This window comes from Euprymna scolopes, chromosome 23, assembly GCF_053919585.1.
Source record: "Euprymna scolopes isolate OS-2025 chromosome 23, ASM5391958v1, whole genome shotgun sequence".
NCBI lineage: Eukaryota > Metazoa > Mollusca > Cephalopoda > Sepiida > Sepiolidae > Euprymna > Euprymna scolopes.
The window spans coordinates 116,734,477-116,751,551 of NC_136504.1; the positions used below are offsets into that span (position 1 = coordinate 116,734,477).

Consider the following 17,075-nt stretch of genomic DNA (forward strand, 5'->3'; position numbering starts at 1 on the left):
CAGAGATTGGAGCTCAGACGAGCACTTGCCATAGAAATACCAATAAAACAAAGACAGTTTGAAACATTTGATTAACAAATAAGTTCACAAAATGGACCTGTTAATTGGCTATTTCGTTTGTGCAATTTAACCCCATTAGATTATTTTCTTTTGGGAATATGTAAAGTAACATGTCTATTCTTATAAACAAGACACAATAAACCACTTGAAAGACCACACTTGACGTTGAAATACAGCCTAATCTAATGCATAGAGTTTGTGTAAATTGGATCTCTGGATTACACCATATGCGTGTAAGTCATATATAAATGGCAAAAAATAATTTTTTAGAATAAACAACATATTTGTGTGATAAAAATATTTTTCTTTTGTTTTAATTTAAAGTTCTCCACCTTTAGAAAAAAAAAACTCTTTAAAAAGAGAAAAATAGAAAGAGAGAAAACAGAATTAAAGAGAAAGAAAAATAGACAAACAGGTCAGACAAAAGACACGAAGTTTACGAAGGCAAGAGAGAGAGAGAGAGAGAGAGAAAATAAAAAATAAAAGAAAGCACTTACCTGACAACTCCAGGAGAACAGTGGTTGCTATTCCAAGCATTGTCACACGTTCCCCATATGTATGGTTGCTTAGCAACCGAAATAATCATGTAAGTGGCAATTTCTGCAACCACCGGACCTTGATAGATGCACACTAACATTAAATGCACTAATGCTGCAATCCCCACACCTACATAAAAATAAAAAATAATTTAATTCAACTTGCAGAAAATTGTTTTTCATTTTCATGGAAGTCGCTTCATAAAAGGCATGAAATCACGGAAAGAACTAAGCCTAAAAACACAAAGGGGAAAGGTAGCAGACTTCTTTCAAGACAAACCAAGAATGAAAGAAACCCGACCATTAGCGTACAATCTCCTGGACTCCAAATAGGCAAAATATAAGTTGATCCTCAGTTCTATCACCACTAAGATCTTCTACTCATCACTTGGTTGTCTCATTAAAGATAAAAACAAAGTATAAGAAAACCTCAAATATCCCTGCCCATCGAACAGTTTACCTACATTCGATGACTAATTGAGATGGTTTTCAAACGTTCATATCGGAACCAGCCCTATGCTTTAAGTTTAAAATAAAATGTGTCTGATATAGCACCTGACTTAACTAGCAGCATAGACAGTTACATACCCTCAAAAAAAACACCACCATTAGCGTTCAATCTCCTGGACTCCAAATCGGCTAGCTAAAATATAATCCCTTTAAAATTTCAATGGTGAAAAAAAGGGGTTGCAAGGCTAGCTGACAAAAAACAACCTTTCTTATTGTAACACAATCACAATTTATTTTTTAGTATAACCTTATAATATCGAATATCCGATAATAGCATTTTTTGTGGTATTCATCCAATGCCAGACATTCCACTTTCCACTAGAAGTGTAAGTTCATGGGGAATACAAATACAAAGTCAGTATATATCTTCTGTTTAGGGGAAATAAAAGAGTGCTTAGTATTTCCAAATGATTACCCATCTTGTACTGCCCAGGTTTCATGTTGCTTAACTTTGTTGATATAAATCTTATAATATACTCACATATGAATAATAAAAATATATAAACGGCTATACGTCTGCCTGTTTTCATACTTTCAAACTATCTCCTTCAAAACTAAACGTCGCAGAGCAGTACTAGACGCCTCAAATGATTGTATTTTTTACGGGTCATTCTTTTATGGGTCTTTAGCCGATTAAAATTATTTTTAAGGGGACAAAAAGGGGTTAAAATTGAAAAAAAAATCGTTATACATTATGTACATTCATCTTAGTTTATTTTTAATTGTTTCATATGCATGTCACGTTGGTACAGTGGTAACGTCAACAGCTTGGAATGCTAAAGTTTTGGTTTCGATTCTAGCTGATGGCAAATAAATACTTTTTTTTTTTTAACTTTAGAAATCACGACTATAATAATATATACGAAATTTGGACAAATTAAAATATCATATTTAAGCGTATTTTACACCCGGGCAAAGACTGCGTAATCCCTCCCCACAGCTAGTAAATATCTAAAATAAATTTTATTTTATTGAATTAGTTTGGAATTATTTTGGAGATGAGTAAATTGTATCATTTTTATATTTAATTACTTGGACTTTTAGTTGTTGTTTTCATGACGTTTTGACCAATTATTCCTCTGGCCTTCGTCAGGTTAACCGTGATGGGATAGGAATGTCGAATTCAGAAGAATAATTGGTAAAAACGTCGTGAAAACAACAACCAGAAGATGAAGTTAATAGTCAAAATAATTAAATAAAAATTTTACTCGTTTCTAAAATAAGTCCAAACTATTTCAATAATATAACAATCAGTACGGACCCGACAATTGGAAGAAGAAATTGATTTATAAGACAAAAAAATCCGACCTTGATTGCCCTTTGGGGCCCGTGGTGAAGTGGATAGAGATGCAGAATATCTACAATTCCAGGTGAGCATTGTCTAGAGGTAGCGGTTTCGATCCCACCCAAAGCCGATCAGAGGATTAGTTAACCAAACCGTGATGAGATGACAACAATTATTGAAGGCAGCAATTGCTGTGGATGTCGTTGGAGGATTCGACATTCCTATCTGTTGCAATATTTTTGATTCATAATGGGGTATGATCCCACACAGTCGGGCGATTCTATTTATAAACGATGCTGCTAGGAACTGACAAATCAAATTCACATTCTGCTACCAACCAATCAGAAACCAGAATTGCTCCATAAATATTAAACCTTTTCTGGAGCAATTTTGCATGTTTTTTCCGTCTCGACACGGTAAGAATCTTTTGCTCTGCTCTCCTTTTGCTCTACTGCAAGCCAGTCACCTCTCGGACTTGTGTGGAACAATGTACCATCAGAAACTGTTGTCTACTGCAAACCAGTCACCTCTCAGCACCTGTGTAGAACAACGAAACTGTTCTGAAACTAAACATGGCTTACACTTCTAGACTATCCCATCACGGTTAATCTGACGAAGGCCAGAAGAATAATTGACTGAAACGTCATACAAACAACTGAAAGATGTCCAAATAAATAAAAAATTTACAATTTTATTTCGTAATCGTCGAATTCGACTGGAACTTTCCTCTTAATTTCCTTTTAGTTAATCTTCATACAATTCATCGAGGCAATCAGAAAATTACTTTATAGTCTAATATATAAAGGGGCAACTGTCTGTGCATATGTATGCTCAGCTTAAAGCAAAAAATACAAAACAGATCACCACAAAGTTGGTATTGTCTTCACTGGTGTGGTCCCAGATGTATTTGACCGGAACTTTACATTCCTCTTAATTTCCTTTTAGTTGATTTTCATACAATTCATTGCATCGGTCACCAAATTATTTGATGGTAAGTTATGAAATTGATGAACTGCCTTCAGTGAGATTCGAACCCTTCTCTTCTGCTTGGTGGAATCTGGTCAAAAGCAAGATTTATCAGAAAGATCTAATCATCAATACCGTTCAAGTTTCACAGCTGAATACACTTGTAATTTGGATTTACTCCACTTCAAAAAATGTGGGATGGAATAGTAGGGTAGACTGAAATCAAAGGGTGTTTCTGATTGGCAACTGGAACCATGAGTATTATAGGTTAGCAATTTTGTAAAAAAAATTATTTGAAAAAGAGCTTGATCACATTATTGGAAACCTTATTTTGTAAAGTTATTTAAATAATTTAAAACAAATGTTAAACTTCTTTTGATTAAATGAATAAAATCATGTAAATTGTCCTCATTTCAACAATGTCAAATGCTTATGTTATTACGAGTAAAATGAAAAGTCCTCTTAAAAAACATATATTGCTGAAAGCATAAAAATTTAAATAAACAAGTTTATTCATTTAATTATATATATCTATAATATAAAGCTGAATGTCTGTGTGTGTATGTGTGTCTGGTCACAAATAGGCTCCTATATGGTTTACTATTTCAAAAAACTGATTGCATATAATGATAGAAGATGTATCGAGATAAAAGAATGGGTATGTTTGATCTGGCAGAACAGTGGTTCATTAAATTTGTGGGGTCTGCGTTCACCACTGGTCCACAAAGTATGGAAATAAAAAATTTAAAAATTAAAAAAAAAAACGTTTACAAGTGTTTTTGATATAGATGTACATAAGAATACTTGGATAAGTATGTTTTAACTTAAATAGGGATGGTATAATAAAATTGTGGGGTCTGTGTTCGCGCCTGGCCTCCATAGAATGGAAATAGGCACAAACTTTAATAAAGACTTTTCATATCCTTCTGCGTAAGTATACTTTGATAATTATGTTTCAATTTGAAGAAATATGGTATAATAAAATGATGGGGTGTTGGTTCGCGCCTGACCTCCATAGAATAGAAACATGTCACAAAGTTTAACAAGGTTTTTTAATATAGATCCACAGAATATTGTGATAAGTGTTTCAGTCTGAACAGGTATGGTATAATAAATTATAGGGTTTATCTATTTTATTTTTACTTTCATCATATTTTGCTTTGGTTTTGATACCTCCAAATTCGAAGCTATCTCATTACAACCCTTTTCATAATCTATCATACTTTCATAAATCAGAGTCCATTTTTTGTCCGCTGTTTTTGAACCCAGTCAACGACAGGTACTTTTGCTAGTATATTATATATATATATATATATATATATATATATATACTAGCAGTTCAGCCCGGCTTTGCTTGGGCCCTATGTACTGTGCATATATATATATATATATATATATATATATTAGAATGTTTGACATGTCCAAGTTACTTACATCTAAAATTTCAAGTGTTTAGACCCAAAATTGGCGGAGGAGATTGGTAGAGTCTGCAAAGGTCAATTCTTTCAACTTTGACCTCTTAACAGCTAAATTTTCGCCCAAAACTGATTTAAAAGCCTGCTGCATGTCTGAATACCCTTTATGTAAAATTTCAAATGTTTAGACCTAAAATTGGCTGAATAGTTTGCTAGAGACTGCAAAAGTCAAATCTTTTGAACTTTAACCCCTAGGTAGCCAAATTTTCGGCCAAAAACCGATTAAAAAGCTTGCTCTTTATCTGATTACATTTTATGTAAAATTTCAAATGTTTAGACCAAAAATTGGCTCAGAAATTTGGTAGAGACCGCAGAGGTCAATTTTTTAAGAAACTTTGACCCCAATTATGGTCCCTTAACATTTGTTGTTTTGGGCTCAAATCAAATTATAAAGTTAGATCCATGTCCAAGTATACCTATACCAAAAATTTCAAGTGTTTGGACCCAAAATTGGCGGAAGAGTTTGGTAGAGTTCTCAAAGGTCAAATCGTTGAACTTTAACCCCTTAACAGCCAAATTTTTGTCTGAAAACCGATTAAAAAGATTTTTCCAAATCTCAATACCAAATCTTGAGCCTGTGGACCGAAATTTGACTGAGTTATTTGGTAGGGAAGTGTACAGACAGACACACACAGACATTTTCACTTATTTAGATATATAGATTGTCGCTTCATAAAGGAGAAGAGAGCACCAAAAAAAAAAAAAAAAAAAAAAAAAAAAAAAAAAAATATATATATATATATATATATATATATATATATATATATATATTTATATCACAAGTGACGGCACGGTCCTGAACAAATTCGTCCATGCAATCCTAAACAATATCACCAAATTGTCACACCACACCACGGAACAATATCATTGACTTCACACACACATTCCTGAGTAACACTATCAACTAACACAACACGACACCAAACAATATCACTGAATCAACACGCCATGTTCCCGAGCAACACTAAACGATCTTGTTGAATCGACACGCCACGTTATGAAATGCAGTAACGCGAGACACATTATCAGAGCAATATTTTTCAACTGCTCACAAATGACTTATCGACTGGTTTTTTTATAGCCATTGTGCGAAATTAAAGTGTTGCTTTGGGGTAAGATGAATGTAGCTCGTTAGTTGACTTGATTTGCAATCAAAATGTCCCGAGTTCTGCTTTTCGCCACAGCAAGGCCCAACTCATACACTTGTGCGCTTCTGTGCATGCTCGGCACATATATAACATTATTTGGTTTCTAAATATTTTTTTTAAATACTTATTTTTACCTAAAAAAAAAATTTTAAAAAAAGAAAAAAGGGCATTTCTCAAAGAAATATTCACTTAATTCGGAAAGGGTTTTTGTCCAGAATCTGGAGTATTATAGGTTAACAGTCTTGTAGAAATTAATATCTCGACTACACTTTTTAGCAAAAGTTAAAAATGGTCAAAAGTTATGGCCCATTGATTCAGAATGGTTGCTTTATACCAAATTAATGGCTGAATATGGTAAAAATTGTGTTCATTTTTACATTAAATACTAATCCTTATTAATCCCTACCTGTGCATTGAACGAATACCATAATACTTAATTTGCTGCACCTTATCATAAAGATACATACGAAATTTCAGCCAGATTTTTTTCAAAAAAAAAGTGAGAGTAAATATGGCATTGTGGTGACGAATCTATTATTTCCTAATTGTTCATTGAATGGATACCATAATACTTAGTTTGCTGCATCTTATCATAACAAAAATCAGTACAAAATTACAGCCAGATTGGCCCTCTAGTTTCTGAGAAAAAGTGGAACAGATAGGCAGACTAAGAGAAATATAACATAGATATTTATTATTTTCTCTGCTAACTATGATTCTTTCGATTACAGGAATTATTTTGATAATAAAAAAAGGTAAATTCTTTGAGGAAAATGAAAAGCAAGCACTGAGTAAAATAGGCTTTGTTTTATCATAGAATTTTATCTTCAACTAATGAATGCAATTGGAAAATCAATAATAAATTAACCTTTTCAATTTTGTTTTTTCCTTTCAGAATAAAAAAAAAGTTAAAAGTTAATTTTCATCACTAAATAAATAGCATATCGATCATCGAAGCTTTTGTTCAATAAAAAAAAAAAATATAAAAAAAGTTTTAATTACCGAATGAGATTGTGATGGTGCAGCTGTTAGATTTTATGTTTTTCCAGCATTTTCCATGATTGAACCGTAAAATAAATGTACGAGAGTGTATGTCATTATAATCAAAACAATTTTCTGCTGAATACCAATGACACAAAAAAGTCCGATACTGCACTAAGAAAAGGTTCCACACAAAACAAAAATCCCATACAAGAACTTTAAAACAAAATCAGAAACTGCATACCAACCAAATGGCAAGACATGTAGAATCTTTTCCCAATAAATATAATGCCTCTCATCAAAGAATGGCAACCAAGACATGGAAGATCAAGGAAGGAAGAAGTGGTATTAGTAAGAATATGAATTGGTCATTCTCACTTAACTCTTTTATATCTAAAGAAATGGCAGAAGCACTAGAGGATAACCTCCAATCCGTAGTGAAATGGGGACAAAAATGGATGGTCACGTTCAATGCCGCTAAGACTAAACTAGTTTCATTCAATAATTACAAGAAACTTTCTCTACCACTTATAGCAATGGCCAACGACTCTTTATCTGAGAGTACATCTTTCAAACTCCTTGGTCTAACGTTCACAGGAAACATGAGTTGGAACAATTACATTGAAGGCATTGCCAGGGCCGCTCAAGGAAGGTACGCTCTCTCTACCCTGCTAGAAAACTACTAACACTCGAAAGTATCTTGTACCTCTATAAGGCCACCATTCGCCCATGTATGGAGTACTGTTGTCATATTTGGGCTGGTGCATCTGCTACTTGTCTCTCGCTCCTTGACAAGGTTCAAAAGAGAGTCGCAAATCTGATAGGCCCTGAACTGGCATCTAAGATTCAGCCTCTGTCCCATCAGCGAAACATTGCATCCCTATGCCTGTTCTACAAGTATTTTAATGGTGAATGCTCTGACGAACTGCAAGCACTTGTGCCCCCACGACGTGAACCCCCTCGACAAACCCGACAGGCTGCTAAATCCCACCCCCACACTGTAAAGATCCCTAGATGTAAAAGATCTTTCTACTCCAGTAGTTTCTTCCCCAGAACCGCTAGACTCTGGAATTCCATTCCAGGTCCCTACTTCCCCAACCGTACTGACGTACAGAAGTTCAAGTGCAATGTGAACCGACATCTTGCTGCCCAAATCCCTACATAATACCCCAGTAGTTGTTGCCCCTGATAGTAGCCCCCTACACCAAAGTGGCATTGTGCCTTGTTTGGGGTGAAAATGAAAAAAAAAAAAAAAAAAAAAAAAATCTCCTGAAAGAAGAACTATGGCGAGGATGCCCTATTTAAAAAAAACTACAGTGTGGCCCACTTAAAAGTAGCCCAAAAAAATATAGCAGAGAGAAGGAACATTCTTTTGTTTAAATTATCTGTAGTGTTATAAAAGATATTGGAAGTGCTCCCCGTTGACATCCATGCATTTCTGGGCACGTTTAACAACGTTTGCAGATACTGCCTGTAGATCTTCACTGGTGATTCTCCTGATAGCGTTAGTAATGTTCTCCTTTAGTTGGTCTAAACTGTGAGGATTATTTGCATAAACTTTTTGTTTTAACGTCCTCCCAAAATAAAAATCATATGATGACAAATCCAGGGAACATGGTGGCCATAACCCTTTGCTTATTGTTCTCTCTTCCATAAACATGTCATGAACTCGTATTAGTGGTCTGTGAGACATGTGGCATGTAGCGCCATCTTGTTGGAAAAAGAATTGCATTTTGTTTTGTGGTGTCAGTTGGTCGTTAAGAGAAAGATTAGAGAGGTCGGGCTATTTTTAAGTGCGCCATTCTGTATTATTGTTTATTTTCATTATGGTTTTAAATATTTAGGCTGACAAGGGTCTGCATATATAATTTTCCTTTTTTTTTTTTTTTTAAAATAGCTTTCGTCCAGCCTGTGACCCAGCATTGTCACACGATCCAGCCTTCAGGGTTGAATAAGTTGCCAACCCTTTTTCTAACGACAGCTAAGATTCACTGTGGAGGTTGTGTGTCAGTTGCAATCAGTTCATCTCGATTTCCTAAAGTTTATGGCAAGGTTGCTAGTTAAGAAGTCACCATCTTAGGTAATTATCAGTTTGGAGGGTTACATCTTGGGGGGGGGTTGCTTTGGGGTGATTATAATGAGAGAGAGAGAGAGAGAGAGAGAGAGAGAGAGAGAGAGAGAGATGAGAGACGTTATACGAAAAGAACAAAAAACGAAGAATTCACACACTATTTTATATTTGTTTAGGAATAGAATCTTTGTGAATATCAAGAGTTCTTGCAGAGCAAAGGAGAGTCTTTAGTTGAGATACTGAAGAGTTCCAATGTCAGCAGTTTTAGAAGAATGCGTAGCATGGATCTGAAATATCATATCAAAACTTCTCCGCTCAATTGCATGAATTATATTTTCTTAAAAGTTATTAAAGAAAGTGTTCATTGCTTTTTATATTATTGGAAAAAAAAATTGAAAGAATATTTAAATGTGTGTGTTCGTTAAGTTGTGATGGATTTTAAGCATCCTTTTAGTGCTAACAGGGTCCTGCTGGGGCACTGTTGCATGTGCGCTGTAAATTCTGGATTCAAGTATGGAAGGAAGGAAAAGAGTGAAAAGTCTTAGTTTAACCTTTTTATCTATTTAGTCACATGATCAGCTCGTTTAAGAGATGGCGTCTGATTGGTCAAGCTGGAAGGTAAGTTCTATGCCTGTGCCAATCAGTCTTGAGCTTCTAAACAAAAGCTATTTAAACTAGGAAATTGTGAAGTGTTGCTGTTGCTACAAACCCTCCATCATTCATACCATGTCAGTTACAAATCACTGTTGAGCACATACTATTGTTTGTGAAGATCTCCAACAGACCAGATAAAAATACTACAAAAATAGATAATATGAGAAAGATCTGTTTTACAAAGTTACAAGACTTTACAAGAAAATTTGAAAAACACAAAAACATCTTTACTTATCTCCCAAATATTCCTACTACTCTTTATTTAAAAAAAATCAACAAAAAAAATAAAACATACAATCCAATACTACAGCAAATAATCTACACAAGAATCTATGATAAATAACTTTTCATGACATTACCTAACAGGATTGATATGGTATTAAAAACCAACAAACCAAACCAAAATTACCTATTTATACATTAATATAATTATTTAATTGAAATTTATTATTGAGATGAGTATTATTTATTTATTTATTTATTGTAGACTATTATCCTCGTCTTTCTTAGTTCGCAATAAATAAATTAACAAAATTACCTACTTTGAATACCAAATTTGCCTGCGATTGAATGAGGATAAATGAATATCCCATGTTTTCAAAACTTTTATTATCGAAAATCATTTTTCAATCAAATCACTTGATTACCTGCTTTGTAAAATTTGTTTTACCAAAGCAGCATTCACCCTAGGCAGGTTGAACCGGCTTTCTCTGAAGGAGTAAGTTATATGGAAATATCAAATTCGCGGTCCCCATTGTCTGTTGATTTAGGCCCGAACACAAAATTTCATTTGCAAGATTCATGATCAAATTTTGTCTTGCTAATTCTTTCAACTTTTTATTTTCTGTGATTTTCAGTTCATACATTTGCTGACCATTTTACCATGCTACACAAGTTTTGAAAAATCAAGTTGAAAAGAAATGCTTTTTTTTGGTGGGGGGGTAGTTTAGTTGAAAATGGAGAATTATATCTTGGGATGATTTGAGATTGATCACAGAGTAAAAGTTTGGTGTTTTTATTGAAAATATCATAATGTAATTGGAGTTTATTCTTTCAGAAAAACAATCTATTTGATGGCAATTATTTACATATAATCACCATTTTTATAAAAAGGGGAGATAAATCTGTATTAAGCCAATACAGACTTCCTTCTTTTTCTTTTAATAGAAAATTAATAATATGAAAAAAAAATACAAGACAAAAAAATGTTTGATAACTTTAACATAGATCTATAAACCTTGTGTGTGTGTGTGTGTGTGTGTGTAGACTCTTTAATGGCCGGGCTGATTCTTATGAAATTTCACATAAATGTATGTTATGTGTCTGGAAGTGTTCTAAGTTTTTTTTTTCTTTTTACAAGGTGATCACCACTTATCAAGGCCCGGAAGCCACTCATGGATAAGGGTTATTGTAAGTACAGTACGTTAGTGTGGATATTTTAGAGTGTCTACTTAAGGGGGGCGGTTCATCAGGAATTTGTTTACGTTGGACTTGAAGACATCCAAGTTGTAGTCAGGGGGGAAGCAGGCAGATGGAACAGAGTTCCACAGAGGTGCAGTTCTAAGAAAGAAGCTTTGTTCATGGAATCTACGTTTTGATTTAGGCACAGATAAAGAGTGGGGGAAATTTTTCACAGTGGATTCAGCTAGACGGGTGTTTTTTGTGAAAGATTGGTGAAGGGGGGGGGACCAGAGATTGGAGTTCAGACGAGCACCTGCCATGGAAATAACGATAAAACAAGGATAGGCTCCCAACGTCTCTTCTGTGGGAGAGAGGTTGCAGGGAAGAGAAAAGGGCATCCCCCACTAAGCCACGAAGTCTATTTTTTTTTTTTATCAGAATGTCTTTAATAAGTATTGTTAATCTAAAAAATCTGATGGAAATATCACAAGGTAATTGAAGTTTATTCTTTCAGAAAAATAATCTATTTGATGGGAATTATTTATATATAATTGCCGTTTTTATAAAAGGGGGAGATAAATCTATATGAAGCCAACACAGGCTTACTTCCTTTTTTTTTTTGAATAGAAAATTAATAATGTGAAAAAAAATACAAGACAAAAAAATCTGTCTAATAACTTTAACAGATCTATGAACGTACATTGGATGTTATAAATATGTAATTATATAAAAGGAACCATGTGTGTGTGTAAACTTTTCAATGGCTGGGCTGATTCTTATGAAATTTCGTGTTAATGTACTTTATGTATCTGGAAGTGTTCTTAGATAGGTTTTTCTATTAGAATGTTTTGGAGAAGTATCGGTAATTGAAAACATCTGATGAAAGAAAGAATAGGCGATTTTGATCAAAGTTAACACCTTATAGAGCCTAACATCTCAAGTGCATTTGAGAAGTTTTATTACCACACAAGCAGAATCGCCAAGCATATAAAATCAACAGTAGGTTCTTTGATATGACAGGGGCACATTCGAAATGAATGTTTCGGTTTTAGAGCACAATGTAACCATGATACTTGACTTTTGCATTTCAAACTTTAATTCAAGCCATTACATATAAAAATAATTTTATAAAATCAACAGTAGATTCTCTACAGTGCAATGTACACTACAATGTATTGCATACTGTCAGTTCAGGGAGGCATATGAAGCTTCCATCTGGTGCACCGCGATGGGTTCCCAACTAGAGCAGGCAATCAATCAATTTGATTGAAAAGTGGGCATTTTACTGATTTCGATGACAATAAAACTATGGAAGTGTAAATCATTCGATCTCAGGTAACATTGGGTCTCCTTGCTAGTCTAGTTTGATTATGTTCAGTTTACTGTATGGGGAAAAAAAATAATTCGACCCCCCCCCCTTTTTTATTGATTTGCCTTCCTCCTTGCTTTCTTTGATCCATTTATGCATAATGTATTTTCCTATTCCGTTTTGTTGTTAACAAACAAAGCTTCACTTGATCAACTCAGAATGTTCCAATAGATTTGACTCATCAAATGCATCAAATCCACACGACTGAACGACTGCCAATTTGTTTTATGTTGGGTTTCTCTCATGATTCCTATCAGCATAATTACTGGTTCAGCATATATATCTCTAACATTACATAAATGCAACTTTGTTTCTGTGTGTGAGTTCATTCCTCACAAACTCCAAAACGGCTGAACAGATTTTCTTTAAAATTTACAAAACATCAGTGTATAAGTCTGGAAGTCATCTTAGTTAAGTTTTGTCTCAGAATACCCCCGATAATTACCGATAATCAAAACCGTTATTTTCATTTATCTATCATTGATAAAGCCATTTTTTCCATGTTGTTGCTTAGCAACAATGATAGAACAACGGGCCGTGAAAATTCTGTGGATAAGTTGATAGTGTGCCTTTTTTTTGCATGACGTGGTTTGTAGGTTCAAACTTTTGCTAAAAAACTGATTAAAAAGCTTGCTGCATGTCTGAATACCCTTTACGTAAAATTTCAAATGTTTAGACCCAAAATTGACTGAATAGTTTGCTAGAGACAGCAAAGGTCAAATCTTTTGAACATTGATCCCTTGGGAGCCAAATTTTCGGTCAAATACCAATTAAAAAACTTGCCCTGCGTCTGAATACACTTTATGCAAAATTTCAAAAATTTAGACTAAAAGTTGGCTGAGTAATTTGGTAGAGACCACGGAGGTCATTTTTTTTTTTAACTTTGACCCCAATTTTGATCACGTAACATTTGTTTTCGGCTCAAATCAAATTAAAAAGTTTGATCCATGTCCAAGTAACCTACATCTAAAATTTCAAGTGTTTAGACCCAAAATTGGCGGAGGAGTTTCTCCCAAATCTCAATACCCCTTATGTCAAATCTCGAGTCTGTAAACTGAAAATTGACAGAGTAGTTTAATAGGGAAATACACACACACACACACATCTTCACTTTAAAAATAAATACAAATTTAATATATATTTCATATTATATTCATATGCATTATTTGTTGAATTTAGTTTTTGGAAATTGCAGAAAAATAGATTGGCAAAGACAATAAATTTAATAAAGCTATAGCTGGCAGTGAATGTGTTAAAAACTATATTTTAATTTTTTATAAAAATGTTTTTCTTTAATTTTTTCATTTTGAGCGATACAAAAACAAAATGGTGGTATCCTGTAAGACTCCATTTTGTGAAAATCATGATTCTTGTAGCATATGTACACATTGTAAATTTGTTTTTTCTTTCAATTACATGCATAATACTAACTTGATTTTAACTCAAAATAGTTCCTTATATTCATATACGTGGGGCGTGTAATAAGTAATGCCCCGGACCCACTTCCCATAGCAACAAAACTTGCCACAGTTATTAGCCTTTCTCTATATAGGAACCACCCAGAGTTATGCATTTCTCCCATAGTTTGATGCAGCTCTGGAGACCGTTTTTGTAAAACACCCCAGGTTGGTCCTCCAACCACAACGTGACTTCAGAAATCAAGGCTGCATTATCTGGGAAACGCTTTCCTTTCAAAAACAACTTCATGGCTGGGAAGAGGTGAAAGTCAGAGGGTGCAAGGTCAGGAGAGTAGGGAGGATGGGGAAGGATTTCATAACCACATGCCTGTATTTCTGATCTGGCGACATGCGAGTTGTGGACCGGAGTGTTGTCCTGCAGAAGGAGGGTACCTTTGCTGATCTTGCACCGCCTCTTGATTTTCATAGCTTCCCTTAATTTCCTCAAAAGTGAAGCATAATAGGCTCCTGTAATTGTGGTACCCTTTGCCAGGAAATCTGTCATCACTACTCTGTTCTGGTACCAGAAGACTGTGAGCATGACCTTGCCAGCAGAGGGCTGCACCCTTGCCTTCTTTGGAGGTGGTGAGTCCAAGTGCTTCCACTGCATTGACTGGGCTTTAGTCTTTGGATCATAGTGATGGACCCAGGTTTCATCCTGTGTAATCAGTTTTTTGAAAAACTTTGACTCATCTTGGCACATCTCCAAATTCATCTTTGGGCACTTGACGCATTCTCGCTTCTGGAATGGTGTGAGCAACCTGGGAATCCATCTGGCAGACACCTTATGCATATGCAAATGGTCATGAATGATAGTTTCCATAGACCCTGTACTAATCTTGATATCTTGGGCTATTTGGTGAATAGTAATGTGCCGATCTTCCAAAATGGCAGTTTCAACTTGACGGCCAGATGCCTCATCAATGGCAGAAAGGGGGTGGGGCGACCAGGTCTGGGAGCTGTTTCCACAGACTTCCGGCCATGTTTGAATTCATGATGCCAGCGTTTTACAAGGTCATATGATGGGGCATTATCACCATAAGTTTCTTTCATTTCATCAAAAGTCTCCTGTCGTGTGCATCCTTTCAAATACCAAAACCGGATCACTGCTCGACATTCAGCAGGCTCCATTTCACACCTGACTCAGTTCAAACACATGTAAAACAGAAACCACAATTAGTTCAGAGCTGTAATTTGCCACATAACCCATAGAGATATAAATCATTTCACATGCAAAATTTCAGCTCGATCAGACAACTGGAAGTGGGTCAGGGGCATTACTTATTGCACGCCCCTCGTAATAATATAAAACAAAACACTCGTTGTGAGCCTGTCTCTGCTTTCATGGTAAGTACTCATCTGAGCTTCAATCTATGCCCCCCTCCCGTTGCCAAACTTAAAAACAGCCCGTCTAGCTATAACCACTATCAATAACTTCCCCCACTCTCTATCTGTGCCTAAACATAAATGCAAATTCCATAAAAATAGCTTCTTTCCTAGAACTGCCTGCATATGGAAGTTTATTTCGCTAGCCTGTTTTCCAGCTGGTAACAATATGGTAATCGTCAAGTCCAATGTAAACAAGTTCTTGTTGAGTTGTCTCGTTAAATAATCAAATTCGACCAGTAATGATGAACACACTTGTCATGGTGACCACCATACACTCATTAACCCACATCATAGAGTGGCCTCCGGGTCATGATAAGTGGTATAGTTTTGTTGTAAAAAAAAAAAAAAAAAAAAAATTAAAATAAAAAAAAATAAGCAAACGCACGCGCGCACACAATATAAAACTATTTTTATCGATTTTTTTTTTTTTATATTTCATCGTCTTTATAATCTACTTACATCCTTAATCTTTATGACCATTCCTTTTTTTTTTTAAACGAAAACTAAACTATTTCAAACTAAACTATTTCAAACTAAACTATTTCAAACTAAAGTATTTCAATTTGTATTAATTGGACCCATCATATGCAACAAACTTACCTTTCCAAATGGGGAAATATGAAGAAAGCATTCCAACAATTCCTTTTTGTAAATGTCCGCCAAGTTTAAACTGAAGGAACAGAGGTGGTATACAGATGACTGCTAAAAATATAAAATGTATGACCACGGATAGATCTGCAAGAGAGAAAAAAAAGACAAAAAAAAGAAAACATTATTTAAAAACAAACAAACAAACAAAAAAAAAATCAGCTATTATAATACTAAAACGGATTTAATCAACGATTGTTTCCTTAACGCTTTTTCCCCCCTTTATATTTCAATCGCATAAAATATATGTTAAAATATTCCTCAGTTTTCAGATTGAGTTATATCGTAAAAAAAAGAAAATCCCATTTTAATTAGCTGCAATCTGCAAATAACTTGCCAAGTAACTTATCTACAAGGGTCGTTCCAAAAGTAAAGCCTCCTATTTTTTTTTTTTTTTTTTTACTCCAAAAGTTGAAAGGCTATGAAAACGGAAGTGGTTCCATTGAAATAAACGACCTTTTGTGCTCCAGAATTTATTTTTCTACATAGGCACCAACATTCTAAATGCATTTTTGCCACAAATTCAATGACACATCTCTATTTCTGATGCAAATCCATGACAAGAATTGCTTTCTTAGAGTCTATCACTGTCAATATCTGCAACAGAGAGATGACAATTTCAGGTTATGAATGCATAAGTTCAATCATCATAACAATGCAATTTGCAATTTCTTTCGATCCATTCGGGCGAAATAAAAAATAGGAGGCATTAATTTTGGACCCCCCCCCCATTATATTCATTTGCTCTCAGTGTATGTTGTTTGAACTGAGCTTATGAATTCGAACTCCACCTGGCATATGATTATTTTTACATTTGATTTTATCCCCAAATGACTTTAAAGATTTTAAATTGCAATATTAAACTGATCATTTTATTTTTTGTAGTTCATGTATTTTATGAAAATTAAGATCCAGGGTGACATCAGGTTAACCCTATCAGTTTAAATATAATAATAGAAATTACATTGCAAAGAATTTATCCTGATTATTGGAGTTCAAAACTGATTTTTATTTTAATAAAACTATTTTTATCAAAAATATGCTTTTTTTATCAAAAATATAATTTTTATCAAAAATATGATTTTTATTAAAAATATGATTTAAGAAAAAAAAAATATGCTACGC

The 17,075-nt window shown here is 34.4% G+C and overlaps 1 protein-coding gene across 2 annotated transcripts in view; it reads right to left on the reverse strand.

Annotated features, from left to right (window-relative positions):
* LOC145246158 (sodium- and chloride-dependent GABA transporter ine-like) overlaps positions 1 to 17,075 on the reverse strand; it is a 463,838-nt gene that overhangs the window by 84,325 nt on the left and 362,438 nt on the right. For both annotated transcript variants that reach the window (XM_080108026.1, XM_080108027.1), the window contains 2 exons: positions 15,903 to 16,037; positions 558 to 726 (listed from right to left, as the gene is read on the reverse strand). In XM_080108026.1, coding sequence (XP_079964152.1) covers positions 558 to 726; positions 15,903 to 16,037 — 304 coding nt within the window. The remainder of the gene's footprint in view (positions 1 to 557; positions 727 to 15,902; positions 16,038 to 17,075) is intronic.